The sequence below is a fragment of the Crocuta crocuta genome, unplaced genomic scaffold (genome assembly GCF_008692635.1).
Source record: "Crocuta crocuta isolate KB4526 unplaced genomic scaffold, BGI_CrCroc_1.0 scaffold160, whole genome shotgun sequence".
NCBI lineage: Eukaryota > Metazoa > Chordata > Mammalia > Carnivora > Hyaenidae > Crocuta > Crocuta crocuta.
This window is the reverse complement of record NW_027527591.1, coordinates 2,655,918-2,669,913: the sequence shown is the minus strand read 5'-3', so window position 1 is coordinate 2,669,913 and position 13,996 is coordinate 2,655,918. Positions and strand designations below refer to the sequence as shown.

At 37.9% G+C, this 13,996-nt stretch overlaps 1 protein-coding gene across 1 annotated transcript in view; it reads left to right on the top strand.

The window, feature by feature from the left end:
• The window catches only part of CPS1 (carbamoyl-phosphate synthase 1), a 140,315-nt gene that overhangs the window by 113,507 nt on the left and 12,812 nt on the right, over positions 1-13,996 (top strand). Inside the window, exons 30-35 of the mRNA XM_077770982.1 lie at positions 389-466; positions 3,261-3,368; positions 4,107-4,196; positions 5,541-5,711; positions 8,543-8,617; positions 11,430-11,528. Coding sequence (XP_077627108.1) covers positions 389-466; positions 3,261-3,368; positions 4,107-4,196; positions 5,541-5,711; positions 8,543-8,617; positions 11,430-11,528 — 621 coding nt within the window. The remainder of the gene's footprint in view (positions 1-388; positions 467-3,260; positions 3,369-4,106; positions 4,197-5,540; positions 5,712-8,542; positions 8,618-11,429; positions 11,529-13,996) is intronic.

The window sequence follows — 13,996 nt, the reverse complement described above, 5'->3', positions numbered from 1 at the left end:
CTTCCTCAACATGATAAGGACTATTTCCTAGATTTGTTCAAATGTCCAGGATGGTGGATACTATTGTTCCCCCACTCAGATCTCTTTAGCTGTGGAAGCACCTGTCCCTAACTGTAGTGATAGCTGATAACATTAACCAGCTAAACTTCTTCTTTAGGTAGCTATCCTCAGTCCAATAGGAGCTTCATCAACAAGGAGGCATGATTCCTCACCCCACCACCACCCTCAAAACACTAGACAGTGATATACCTTTGCCTCAAGATGGGACTTACTCTGTGTTGCAATTCATGTTCCAGAGCTCCCTGGGCGGGGAGGGTGGGTGGGTAAGGCCAAATTCAGTCTCCACTGAGAGCTAAAGATTTTGTCCTTCTGTTTTCCTTGATGACAGGAACACCCAGTGGTGCTGACAAAGTTTATCGAGGGGGCCCGGGAAGTAGAAATGGATGCTGTTGGCAAAGATGGAAGAGTAAGTGCTTTATCCCTATACCCTAGATCCCTGCCTTCCCATCAGGTTTTGTTTTGTTTAGTTTTGTTTTGTGTTTTTCCTTAGTGATTTTGGAACAGATTAGAGGTCATGATTTCTACAAAACATGCCTCTAATAATAGTGGACAAGCTGCTCAGTCCAAAAAAACTTCAAATTCACTGACAATTTAGGAGATGTGTCATGGGAATCATATATCTTGTGTTTTATATTATTAGAATTCCTCTTTGATGATATTCAAAATTAATTATCATCATGTACTCATCATTCTTTTTGATAGATTTTCCTCCCTCATTTTCTTTTGTCTGTGGGTTTCCTTTTATGTTTCAATGAGTATTATAAAAACATCCAATACTTTGCTTTCTGAAGTTCCTAATTGAATCCCTCGTTTTTCTCCTCTCTTGATTTCCCAACCTCCACCTTTTTATTGCATTAATAAAGACAAAACTCAACAGAGTGGGGTGGATAAGGATAATAACATAAAATTAGTTTACCAAATCACATCTTGTATTGCTAGCACAATGAATGCCTCCAACTTTAGGGAAAAATGAAGATGTGAAGAACACGTTCTTTTAGATTGCCTGGTGTACTAATAAGGCACTCATGATTTATCTTGAAATATAGGAAGTTATGTTTTAGGGAGTCCATGTGATATTTTTTGCTTTAATGAAAAATAAAAAGTTTTCCTTCATTTTCTACTTTGTAGATACTTCAACACAATACTGAAAATGTTAGATCTTTTTTGGCTTTTTTGTCTTCCAGATTAACAGTTAGTTCAAAGTAGGGTTGTTTACACACACACGCAGACACACACACACAGACAACATATGCTGTTTTATATATTTATATATATATATATACACATATACATATACATATATACATACATATACAGTAATTATGACTTCATACTGCAAAATCATACAATTCTGAGTTTAAGCACCCTTCAAAATCATTTATTTTAACCTCACACCCCCAAGGATGAGAATCTTCTTCCAAGCATCATCAGAGAATGGTCACCTGCTTTCTGCTTAATAACTTTCGTTACACAGAGCACAGAAAGTTGTCAGGTTGAAAGATGTCATATATATATGGACATCTTGTTTATTCCTTCTTTTGAAGTGAAGTCTGTTTCCCTAGAATTGTTTCATTCCTGACCTTCTGGCCTCCAGAGTTGTAGAGCATATGGTTAATCTTTCTCCCTTTCAACATTTTAAGTATTTTAATACTCAGGTATAATGTGAGAAGGATGTCATCATACCAGTGTCAACGTGGAGAATGTAAGACTGGCATAGGGGCATTTGTGTTTTTTTCAAATATTGTGCTGATAAAGTAGTGCTGGTCTGTTGGTCTGATTTGGTTCCAATTTGCTAGGGTATGCTCTTAATCTAAGCTTCTCTCAGACATCAACTATTGCTTATCAGCCTGGACACCTTCTTTTGGAAATGTTCCAGGTTATTCACATAATTTTTAAACAGTCACATTCAAAAATGGACATAGTACTTCAGCTACATTATGATTTTTTCAGAGCTCAGTGGGAGTATTGTCTCCCTATTTCTAGACACTATAAAAAAATCTGAGTGCTTACTATGCACTAAATATCATGTCAAACACTGAATATGTGTTCATACTTATCCTTACAAACATTCTGTGAGACAGATACCGTTGTTAGCACTGTCTTATCAGAAACCAAGGCTACAAGATAAAGTACCTTGCCCAGGTCACAGAGCTCATAAGTGACAGCAGGAGACTCTAATGTTACTCTGCTTTAAGTCATTTATAAATCTGATAAACAAATCATGTCTGTACTTTATTTGTCTTTTACAGTTACCCAATTATTCTCCCCCACAGTCAGCTTTATCATTTCCCAAAGATACACATACTATTAACATTCAGGTTATGGTGACTGAGACCATAAACTTTGGAATGTGACAGATAAGGTTGAAAATCCTGAGTTGGCCATACAGTAGTCACGTGCATCTGGGTTATTTCTTTTTATATTGCCTTAGTTTGCTTACCTCTGAGAGAAGACAAGAATAATTTCCTCTTGACTCCCTTCTTTCTCAAATTTCAATTTTTAAATGTTTATTTTTGAGAGAGAGAGACACACACAGAGTGCAAGCAGGGGAGGGACAGAGAGAGAGGGAGACACGGAATCTGAAGCAGGCTCTTGACCCCACACTGCCAGTACAGAGCCCGACGTGGGGCTTGAACTCATGAGCCACAAGATCATGACCTGAGTCTAAGTCAGACGCTTAACTGATTGAGCCACCCATGTGCCCCTCTCAAATTTCAATTAAAAATCTTAATCTTTAGATCTGAAGCCTTCTTCTTCATCCACCTAAGCTACACCATGCACCCAGCTATTCACCTCTCCCATCTTTTCTTTTCCAGTATCTAAAACCTTACCTGGAAGGAAAAGATAAAGATCCCTCCAGTGCCTCCCAAATGCTTCAGTTTCCTATTTGTTCTCAAAAGTCAACATGAGTCAGTTTAGTTGTCCTTTTTTCCTATTAGGTCCTCATTTCCTATAATGACTAGTACCCATTCTAGTCAACGGAGGAGGGAGGGCAGCTCTGCCACTCTCAGTCCATCACTGCACAGGGAGGTAGCTAAGTCTGCATGTGCAGCCCTTTTGTACTCCTCTCATCAAGGACCGAGCAAAAGAACTAGTCAATGCTCGAGGCATCTGTTACAATGGGGGGTGGGTGGTGTTGAGACAGTAGCTTCATTAAAATAGGTGCCTGACGACTCTTTCTGAAATCATCTTTCGGCCAGGTTATCTCCCATGCCATTTCGGAACATGTGGAAGACGCAGGTGTCCACTCGGGAGATGCTACTCTGATGCTGCCCACACAAACCATCAGCCAAGGAGCCATTGAAAAGGTCATCACCTATAAATAAAAGTGCAAGGGGGAAAAGCAAAGATTTAAAATAAATGTTTTTAACGAGGGAGCAACGTAGGTCATGCCCCCAGGTGAAATGTATTTATGAGGGGAACTTTCTTGCTCTGAAGAGTACCTTCTGAGTACTCGACATGGGTACCTTCTGGCTCTGGTTGGATAGAGGGGTTTGTACATGTGACATGCAGAACCTCCCTGCAAGGAAACACCCTTTCTTTCGGACCATAATGTCTACCTTGCAGAGTCCAGAGCAAGAAAAAAGTACATCAAAGAAATCTGTCTGGTCTCTTTCCAGTGCCTTGTAATTTCAGGGCCTGCTTTTCTCAGCCGGTAGGTCAGGAGATTAACACTACAGTTTGGACTGAAGTTTCTGGTGCTGAGGCATCCAGACTGAAAGAATTCTATTTAGCCCTCAAAGTAAAATCAAATTATATAATGGTGGGTAGATAGAGACCTTTGGCAGAAATAATTTTGTAAAATTATTCTCTTCTTTACTAGTCTGTTATGAATATTTGGTATGTGTTATTATATTGTTAACAGACGCCTACTAGTGGCTTCTGTTATTATTATTGCCATTATTATTGTTACAGTTATTAGTGGAAATGTAGCTCTGCTTAAAGAGAAATTAAAGAAATCTAAATTTAAGGTGCTGTAGCTTTTTCATTGTGTTTTCTAACTAAATATGCTCTTTAGCGCCATTATCATTGTCCTTTTGATCCAGGTGAAGGATGCCACCCGAAAGATTGCAAAAGCCTTTGCCATCTCTGGTCCATTCAACGTCCAGTTTCTTGTCAAAGGAAATGATGTCTTGGTAAGAAATGGCCAAGGTGCTTGAGAGGACACCACTGCTGTGTCAGCTTATGTTGGTCTGTGTCCCTCTGGTGATCTTCTCTGTGAGCATAATCACAGAGCAGCTGAGACTCCTGCCACTATTTGTGTCTGAGTGTAGGTTGTTGCACAATCTATGATGCCTGCCTTGTTTGAAGACACAGGCCCTTGGTGGCACTGATATGTCAGCCACGGTTATGTAAAGCACTCTTATCCACTGGGAAAGATCACTGTCTGCCATCTATAGTGTAGTATAGATGGACACACAGTGACTGTCATAAAGTAGTCTGAATATGTAGAATGGTCCTAAATTACATGCACTGAAGTTTTAGATCCTGTTTACCAAAAATAGTTAAAGCAACTTGACGAGTCTTAATTAATTTAGTCTATTTAATGTAAACAATCAGTAACTGATATTGGATCAGCATTTACTATGTGAAGGCATATGGTGGTAATAATGATGTGTAAGCCACAGTTTCTATTCCCAAAGATACTCAATTTGGTGAGGACTGGGGAGAAGATGACTTTATAGATAACTGTAACATAAGCTAGAGTGTAACTGCTGGAAGGAATGTACAAATATATGGCATTGGAATCATAGAACAGAGGGAGCATGTCTGATAGCCTCTGTGTGTGTGTGTGTGTGTGTGTGCGCACGCGTGCACGTGTATGCACAAGTGTGTGTCTAAGCGTGTATTTGAGTGTCATATACCTGGCTTGGGGTGGATTTCATGGGAGATTTTATATTTTAAGCTGAATCTTGAAGAATGGCTGGAATTTTGACAAGTAAAGGAAGGTAGAGAGGACATTACACATAGAACATCTAAGAGAAAATTTGACATATTTTAGGAGGTAGTGAGTAGTTAAGTTTAGCAAAATCATTTTTCTAGGGAAACAGTGGAAGATAAACTTAGAAAGTAAAATCGGGGTCAGGGAAATGGTATAAGATAGCATAGAGAGGTATATATGGAAGCAAGTGAATAGAAGGCCTTCAAGGACTAGACTTTAATTTGATGGCCAGTGGAAACCCAGTGAAGGCTTTTCAGTAGGGATGTGGCATTATCTGAGCTCTGCATTCACATCTACAGCAGTGTGGGGGGGCGAAATTGTGGAAAGTGGATGGAAGAAAGTCAGAATTCAAAAATACTGATGAGAAAGAAAATGGTTAGCAAACGTTCAAGCAGTGGGAAGAGAAGGAAGAGATTGGCAAAACAAGAGCTGAGTCCCAGTGAAAAACAGCTGGAACCCAGGTGGTAGGGGGGATATTAATATATTGCCATTGGTTCTCAACATCTGCCTCTGTTTTTGAATTTTGTTATCTTTCCAGGTGATTGAGTGTAACCTGAGAGCTTCTCGATCCTTCCCCTTTGTTTCCAAAACACTGGGAGTAGACTTCATTGATGTGGCCACCAAGGTGATGATTGGAGAGAACATTGATGAGAAACCTCTTCCAACATTGGACCATCCCATAATTCCTGCTGACTATGTTGCAATAAAGGTAAAATTAAACAAAATTTAAGTTTCAAGGAAATTAAAGGAACAATGTTTCATCAAAAATAATTTCAAGGGGTGCCTGGCTGGCTTAGTCAGTAGAGCATGCAACTCTTGATCTAGGGGTATGAATTCAAGCCTCATGCTGGATGTGGAGGTTGCTTAAAAAATATTTTAATAAAGTAAAAGACAAAGATCTTCATACCTTACAAACCTTCTAACTAAAGTGCTGGACTAGGGATTTATCATCTTTCCTTTAAATAATACAATGCAGTTGCACCACAGGTAACTTTATATGAACTTTTATCCATTTCAAAAATAAAAAAAAATCATTTAGAATTGCATAGCTTCAAAAGTAACCAGCTGAGTGAATTATAAACGACGTGAATGTGGCCCATATGTGATGATGTCAATTTAGTTGGTAAACAGAAATTCTGGACATATTTTGTTAGGACAAGGTTTGAGTTGTGCCCCTTTTGAACTACACCAAGACTTCCGGAATGCATGGATCTTGGAGAAGTGTTACTCTTTGGTGGCAGTCAAATTCTAACTACCTTGGCCACCCTGTCTAGTTTCTATTTTCTTCAGTGGCACAATGTTTCCACTTGAAAAGTTGAAATAGCACCTGGTATTCACGGTGGTGCCATGTAGGTAATGAAATTGATGGCACCTTTGTGAAGATTAACCAGAGAATTTAAGATCTGTTCACTAATTTCCAATATATATGTATACTCCTGGTAATACTTTAATAATAAAGCCATTGTGCTCCTCTAGATGCATCAGTATGCCCATGCACAGAGTATTTATTTATTTTTAATTTTTTTTGAGAGAATGCACATGTGCATGTGCACAAGCCAGGGAGGGACAGAGGAGAGGGAGAGAGTACGAGAGAGAGAGAGAGAGAGAGAGAGAGAGAATTCCAAGCAGCCTCCATATTCAGTATGGGCCCATTGCAGAGCTCAATCCTATACTCCTGGGATCATGACCTAGCCAAAATCAAGAGTCAAATGCTTAAAAACTGAGCTACCCAGGTACCCCAATGCACAGAATATTTATAATTATAGCCTTTAACTACAAGCTTAAGCATGAAGCATGAAGATTAGTGAGTTATTATATAAATATATTTGAATATTTTAGAAAAAGCATATGATGAAATTAATTTATATTGTGTGATGTATTTTTGTGATATTTACATATTTTGAATACCTTCAAAAGATTGCCATTCCTATATGTACTAGTGACCTCAACCATAATTATGTTATAGCTAAGACTGCAACTTCTGACTTTTACAGTGGAAGCTTTAAGTGGAAACTATAAATCAAAAAATATTTATTGATCTTACTTAACTTAATAATTTACGATGCCTTGGATTTTATAGTGCATTATTATATTGGGTAAGAGTGGCACTTTATTCCTGGAGACTAACAACACAACATAAATTGTTAAAGCTTACAGTGGGGATTATACATAAGTAAAAATATATAGGATTATACATAGGTAAAAATACATAGGATATTTTTGTTTGTTTGAGGCCAATAAGTAGATGGCCCTGAAAAAAATTCTATATATGAATTTCAAATTCATGTTTCTTCGTTCTTATATACAGAAATATACATACAATCATCCACATCTGTGTATAAAACAATTTCCATCTAAAAATGGTATTGATGGGTAGATATGCATTTTTGAAAATGCACTGTATCTTCTAGTTTACAGCTTTCCAAATTACATTTGTATGAATCTTGACTTCTTTTTTAAAATTTTTTTTAAAGTTTATTTATTTTTGAGAGAGAGAGAGAGAGAGTGCACACAAGTGGGGGATGGGCAGAGAGAGAGGGAGACACAGAGTCTTGAAGCAGGCTCCAGGCTCCGAGCTGTCAGCCCAGAGCCCGACATGGGGCTCAGATTCAAACCGTGAGATCATGACCTGAGCCGAAGTCGGACGCTTAACTGACTGAGCCACCCAGGCGCCCCATATGAATCTTGACTTCTTAAAAAAGAATTTCTTACTTATAGTCACTCTTCACATAGGCCTCGTGAAGTTGGGTGGATGTCGACAGATGAGGGTACAGAGAAACTGGAGTGCAGAAATGTATAATAACTCGACTGAGAATCACCTTGGGAAATGACCCTGGGCTAGAACTCCCAGGAGAACTTAGAACAATACCAGAGTCAAAGGAAAAATAGTCTAGACTAGACAAATGGATATATTCAAGGAATAAGAATTGGACTCTTAGTGAATTGCACTGATAAAATAAATGAAAAGAAAACACTCCTATCTATGTTCTAGTTCATATGAGAGTTCTGGGCCAAAGTGGTTCCGAAGCAGAATGTTTTTCAAAGCCTTTTAAGAGGTGTCAACAACGGTTTCATGTCTTAGAAGTCAGCTTACAGACAGACATTTCTGGCATGGTTGCTTGTTGCAAGTTCAAATGATCCGAAAAAGAAGAGGAATGTTTCAAAAGCCTACCAAGAAAAAAATGCGTTTGAACTTTGTGTCTGGGGAAACGAATGCCCAGTAGACTTTGTTTGAAATCACTCCAGTAAGAATATGTGTAGGCCAGATTAGTAACACTGGCCTAGACTGCTCACAGGGGCCCTATTTACAGAAATAATTTGTGATTATTTAACCCAAGTTTTTGGCCAAGAGCTCAAGAAATTCTTGGAACAGAGTTTTAAAGCTATTTTTCAAGTCAGATGCTTGGACCAAAGAAAGGTTTTATGTGTCTACCATAGCCTAAATGAATCCTGTGAGAGACGGTTCACTAAATATATTTATCCTTTCATTCCTTTTATACCTTTCTCTCACATAGTTTTCCTCCCCGTTGTTTCTGACAGGCTCCAATGTTTTCCTGGCCCCGGCTGAGGGATGCTGACCCCATTCTACGATGTGAGATGGCTTCCACTGGAGAGGTAACTAGTTAATGATCCATGAACACTTTCATTAAATCTACTTTGAAATCTATGGTTTTATGATCTGAATATAATACAGTAAGTAAGCTATTAAGAAGTAAGGGGGACACAAACTTCTGTAATCAGAGTAAGTCTGAAAGAGCTAGGAATTTTCTTTTCTTTTTTAATAGTTTATTGTCAAGTTGGTTTCCGTATAACACTCAGTGCTCATCCCCACAAGTGCCCTCCTCCATGCCCATCATCCCCCTTCCCCTTCCCCCCCCATCAGCCCTCAGTTTGTTCTCAGCATAGGAATTTTCAACCAAAGAAATATCTTATATTTTTATAGACTGGAGTTTAAATTTTCACTTATATTTAACTGATGAATACAATATACATGTTCCTAATTCATTTCCACATTACACATTGGAACACAGCTTCCAAATATTACATTAGATATCTAAGTAAATATCTCCTGGGTCTTTCTGTTTTATTTTAAGGTCTCTGTGTAACAGTGCTTCCCACCCCCAGCCCCCTCATCCACTTGCTGCTATGAAATTAGATCGTTTAATTTTTACTAGCAACATACAGAATGATTGTACAGCATTAGAAAGACCAAGGACCTAACACTGTGGAATCTATAAATAAATGCAAAAATCCCAGAATAACCTTCAAAACAACTTTAACCTCCTGGGGATTATCTAAAACCTATAATGGGCTTGGCCACTGGATGTCCCTCTTCACTTGTGTTGGGACTCTTGTCGGCTGAAGGTTTCTTTAAGAATGTGAACTGTGTTTCTTGTAGAGAGCTGTCAGATTCTAGAAAGTTCCCTACGTGTCAGTGTCAGGACATTTTATGAATCACCTCGCCCATGACAGACTTACTGGCTACAACCTTCAGATTCTCATCAGTGCACATCAGAGTGGCAACATCAGACTGTGAGGCATCATTGTTTCTTTGCTATTATGGAACACCTGAAAGGAGAAAAAATATTTAATTGCAATAAATACGTGATGTTTTATATGGTTGCCTGGTTACGAGCTGCATCTGTGCTGAGAAGGCAAGTGAGCCAGGACAGCAGGCAGTGAGGAATAAATGGCTATCTTGTTTGTATTTGGATTGGCGATTACCTTCTTTTAGCTTCTTTGCTGCTGCTTTTAATTTAATAGGTGAGAAAACCTAACTTTAAAATGACGGTCCTACATTACATTTCTCGGCCTCTCAAGGAAATACTCCTCAGGTTCATCATCTTGATCCCATGGTCACTCAGTAGCAGGGCTGTTTTCAGTGGGTCCAGAGTTCAGATCAGAAAGAGATCTGTTTTCCTTTGTGCTGTTTTCTCTAGTGTGGTAAACTTGTTTTCAGTGCCTATGTCCATTCTGCCTCTAGACATACACTATTGGAGTTGTTGAAATACGAAGATATGAAAGAATTAGAAGCTCAGCTCACCTTTTTTGTATCTGTTTCAGGAGTATAAAGATCATTGTTCTATGGTTAGAGTCATACTTCCAAGTGTCACTGAGTGTGATGTTACAAGGTCTGTTTCATAACTGAAATCAGAATAATAATTTTAGCTTAGTGAAATCTCAGTTACGCTTCAAAGAGACATTTTCAGTGTACACATGACTTGTGGGATTAAATAAACCTTTAGTTCTTGATCTAGCTAAGGGGTGTTTTATTTTCTCAGTGGCAAGGTGATGGTAGTCCTAAGGTTGACTTGAATATGTGACTGCTTTCTATGGTTTTTTGGTAGAAAATTGCTGACACCTCTTCTGTGTTGTTGTATCTGCTTTTACGATGTAATGGCCTAGTCCTATTAGTAGAATTTGGGTTTCATTAACTGAGGTTGACATTACTTAAGCTAGTTGGCCATTAATTGACCAAAGAAAATGTTCACTGTTGAACGAAAAGCAGCTTGTACTGGTGGTTGGCTGAAGGTCATAGTCATGAGAACATCCTTATCACAGTAAGGGAGTCATTTGCTTAAAGAATGAATTTAGCCATCATCAATGTTATTTACTATAATGGTGGTTCTGTACCTGTGCCAAATGATGATATGCATGGCAGAATCTACTTCCGTCATGCTCAAATATACCACTTGCTCTATAGTTATGGTGGCCATTTGATTTGTAGCTATATTGTAGCACAATTACCCTCTTTGAAACCTCTGTATATCCTAACATTATACGTTAGTTTGGAATTGTTTTGTTTTGTTTTACATATGGCTGTGGTATTCAGAACTAGTAGCAGGGTATTTTGGTTCATTTTATGAAAATGATTTTTAAAAAAAGGTCCTTTGAGACTTTCATGCATTTATTGAATTTCTCAGAAACCTTTCTTATAAGCTGTACAAAATGACTACTAACCAATTGATCGGCAGTTGTGCATTTGTGCTACTGACCCATGAATTCATGCACTGTGGCATAGCATACATAACATATACCGTTATTTAAACATTAAGTCATATTAACATTTGGTAACTCACCACATTATGGACCAGAAGCTGTGATTTGTATCCAAATAACTCACAGTAGAATCCAGTTATGTTGCTCCATGGAGTGTTGTTGGATAGAGAAAGAATTGCTTATTCATTCATTATGCTTAATTAAAAACATAAGATACATCTGCCTCAGCCAGCCTTTTAATCCCAGGATTCAGACTGCATGGTCTTTGGGCAACTCAATAAAATCTAGCAAAGGAGTCTATGAATAAAGTGCTTTCCATTTGCATTTCTTTCTTTCTTCCTTCCTTCCTTTTTTTTTTTTTTTTTTGTAAGGGTTGTTGACTTGTATTGGCTTCTTTTTATTTTATTTTTTAATTTATTCTAAACAGGTGGCTTGCTTTGGTGAAGGCATTCATACAGCTTTCCTAAAGGCAATGCTTTCCACAGGCTTTAAGATACCCCAGAAAGGCATCCTGATTGGAATCCAGGTAAGTGGTACATGGTTGCATGCACACCCCTGGGCACATGTGAAGAGTGACTGTGTCAAGGACCTTAAGTGTGGTATAAAAGAGGGGAGATTTGTTTAAAGTTCCACTAAAGAAAACAGCAACTAATAGAAAAACTGGACATTTGTTCTCTTTATGTTCCCCGAGTTTTGCCTTTTTCCACTAAAGCAGCCAATTCAAATAAGTGCATAAATAAAAAGAAAAAAAAAGTAAAAGTCTCTAGTGGAAAGGATCTAGGATGCCCTAAAAAAGGAATCTCTTCTATTCCTTGGTTTTATCTTTTATAGATGTTCTGCTCTTTGTTCTTCTTCCTTATCCTCTGAACAAATGCTGTCCATAAAGTTCAGTTTCACCTCATCTTTACTCTCTCTCTCTCTCTATCTCTATCTCTTGACTCTCCCCTTTGCCAACTCATGTCTGTGTTATCCACTGTTCTATCCATAACTGTCATCTTTAAGTCCTTATCCTCAGTCATCCCATATCTCCAACAATATCTGGATGGACCTCTATCTGGATGTCTCAAACACAATACTTCCCAAGCTGAACCTATATTATCCCTTCCCAACCTCTGTTCTGTTCTTTCTTACATTGATTCATTCACATTTCAATTTCTACATAGATCTACAACTTATGGTGGGGTTATATCTCAGTAAACCTATCACAAGTTGAAAATACCATGGATTTACTATACCTACCCTGCTGAGCACCATAGCTTAGCATAGCCTACCTTGCAGTGTACTCAGAACACTTTATGTCAGCCTGCAGTGGGGCAGAATCATCTAACACAAAGGCTATTTGTAATAAAGTATTAAATACCTTATGGAATTTGCTGAATGCTTTACTGAAAGTGAACAGCAGAATGGTTATAAGTGTATTGGCTGTTTACCCTCATGGTTGTATGGCTGACTGGGATCTGCTGCTGCCCTCCATCACAAAGATTAACCTACTGTACATCATTATACTGGAAAAGATCAAAATTCAAAATCTGAAGTATGGTTTCAACTGAATGTGTATGGCTTTCACATGATTTTAAAGTTGAATTTTTTTAAGTCAAGGAATGTCTCTAAATGTCAAAGATCCAAAGATGAAGAAGATGTGGATATTAGTTGAGGAATTTTCTCAGTCTGAATCTCCACAACTAATTCAAAGTTATTGAAGAGGAGTAACTGGATGGGCTTAAGAGTCAGCAGAGCCCACAATATACTTGGGAAGATCTTGAAATATTATTATTTGATAAAATCTTCTAAGTCAAAGCAAGGTGAAATAATTATAAGAGAGTATCTTTATACAATGAAAAGGGCATTATTGGTTTATTATTGCAAATCAAATGGAAATCTTAGGGCAAGATGGTAGCTGGGAAACTTCTATGACTCCTTGGAATAATTATTGTAAGAATGTACAGACTGTTCTGTTTATAAATTTCCTGAAATATACTAAATCCTTCCCACCTGGTCATTCATTTACATTTGAGGTTAGTAATTCTTGGATCATATAAAAACGATAGATGGTCTTACATATCACCCCTACCATACTTTTAATAAGCTCAAACCCTGCATGGTTACATAAAAATCAATAAAAAATATAATTAGAGCAGTTCCAGGTATTCTCGAGTCAGTGGGTGATTATTATAGATACCATCTCATTAGGGTGTCTTAATATCAGTAAATTAGACTCTGGAGACTGGATTGGTAGTGGCTTTGGAGAAGTTCCTACAAAGAGCAACTTGGAATTTTGCTTTGTAAAGGTGCCAGAAGGGAGATGGTGAACAGTTAGAGCCGAGGCTAACAAGATGACTTGTAATTGTGAAGCTTAATGGCAGTTTAGAGACACATCATATCATATGAGAGACTCATCATGTTATAAATGGGTATTAAGTCTTATTAAGTCACAAGTATGAGAGTATTTGCCCAACTTCCAGTTATGGCTTAAAGTTTAATGTGTGACCTGGGGGCATTCAGAGGAGACCATGCCCTTAGTCCCGATCTTCACAACTAATCATAATACAGCTAACATTTTAAAATACCAGTTTAAGAAGGCAGTGATGTATAAAATTGTGCCTTGTTTGGTTCCAGTGCTGCAAGGAAATATTAAGCAAAAATTAACTTGATCCTTATGAAATATTTGTGTGATTTTGGCATCAGTGAACAGAATTTTTTGCTTTGTAGGAGAAAAAGGGGGGTTGTGTAGGGTAAAAAGAGTTTTCTTAACGGAATGAGGTTCTGCCCATTGAAGTTTTATCTTTCAGTACATTCTGTTTTAAAGAAACAGTGTTCCAGCGGCTACATGAGCTCTTGCAAAGAACTTTTTTCCTGTGTATAAGTGCACATGTTTGGGCTTTTAGATTGGAATCTCTTTTAATTACGAAGTTTAAAAAGTATATTTAAAGAAGTGTTTGGTATAAAATTATACTTAATAAAATATTTGTAGCTGTGGTAAAATTGATCATCAGG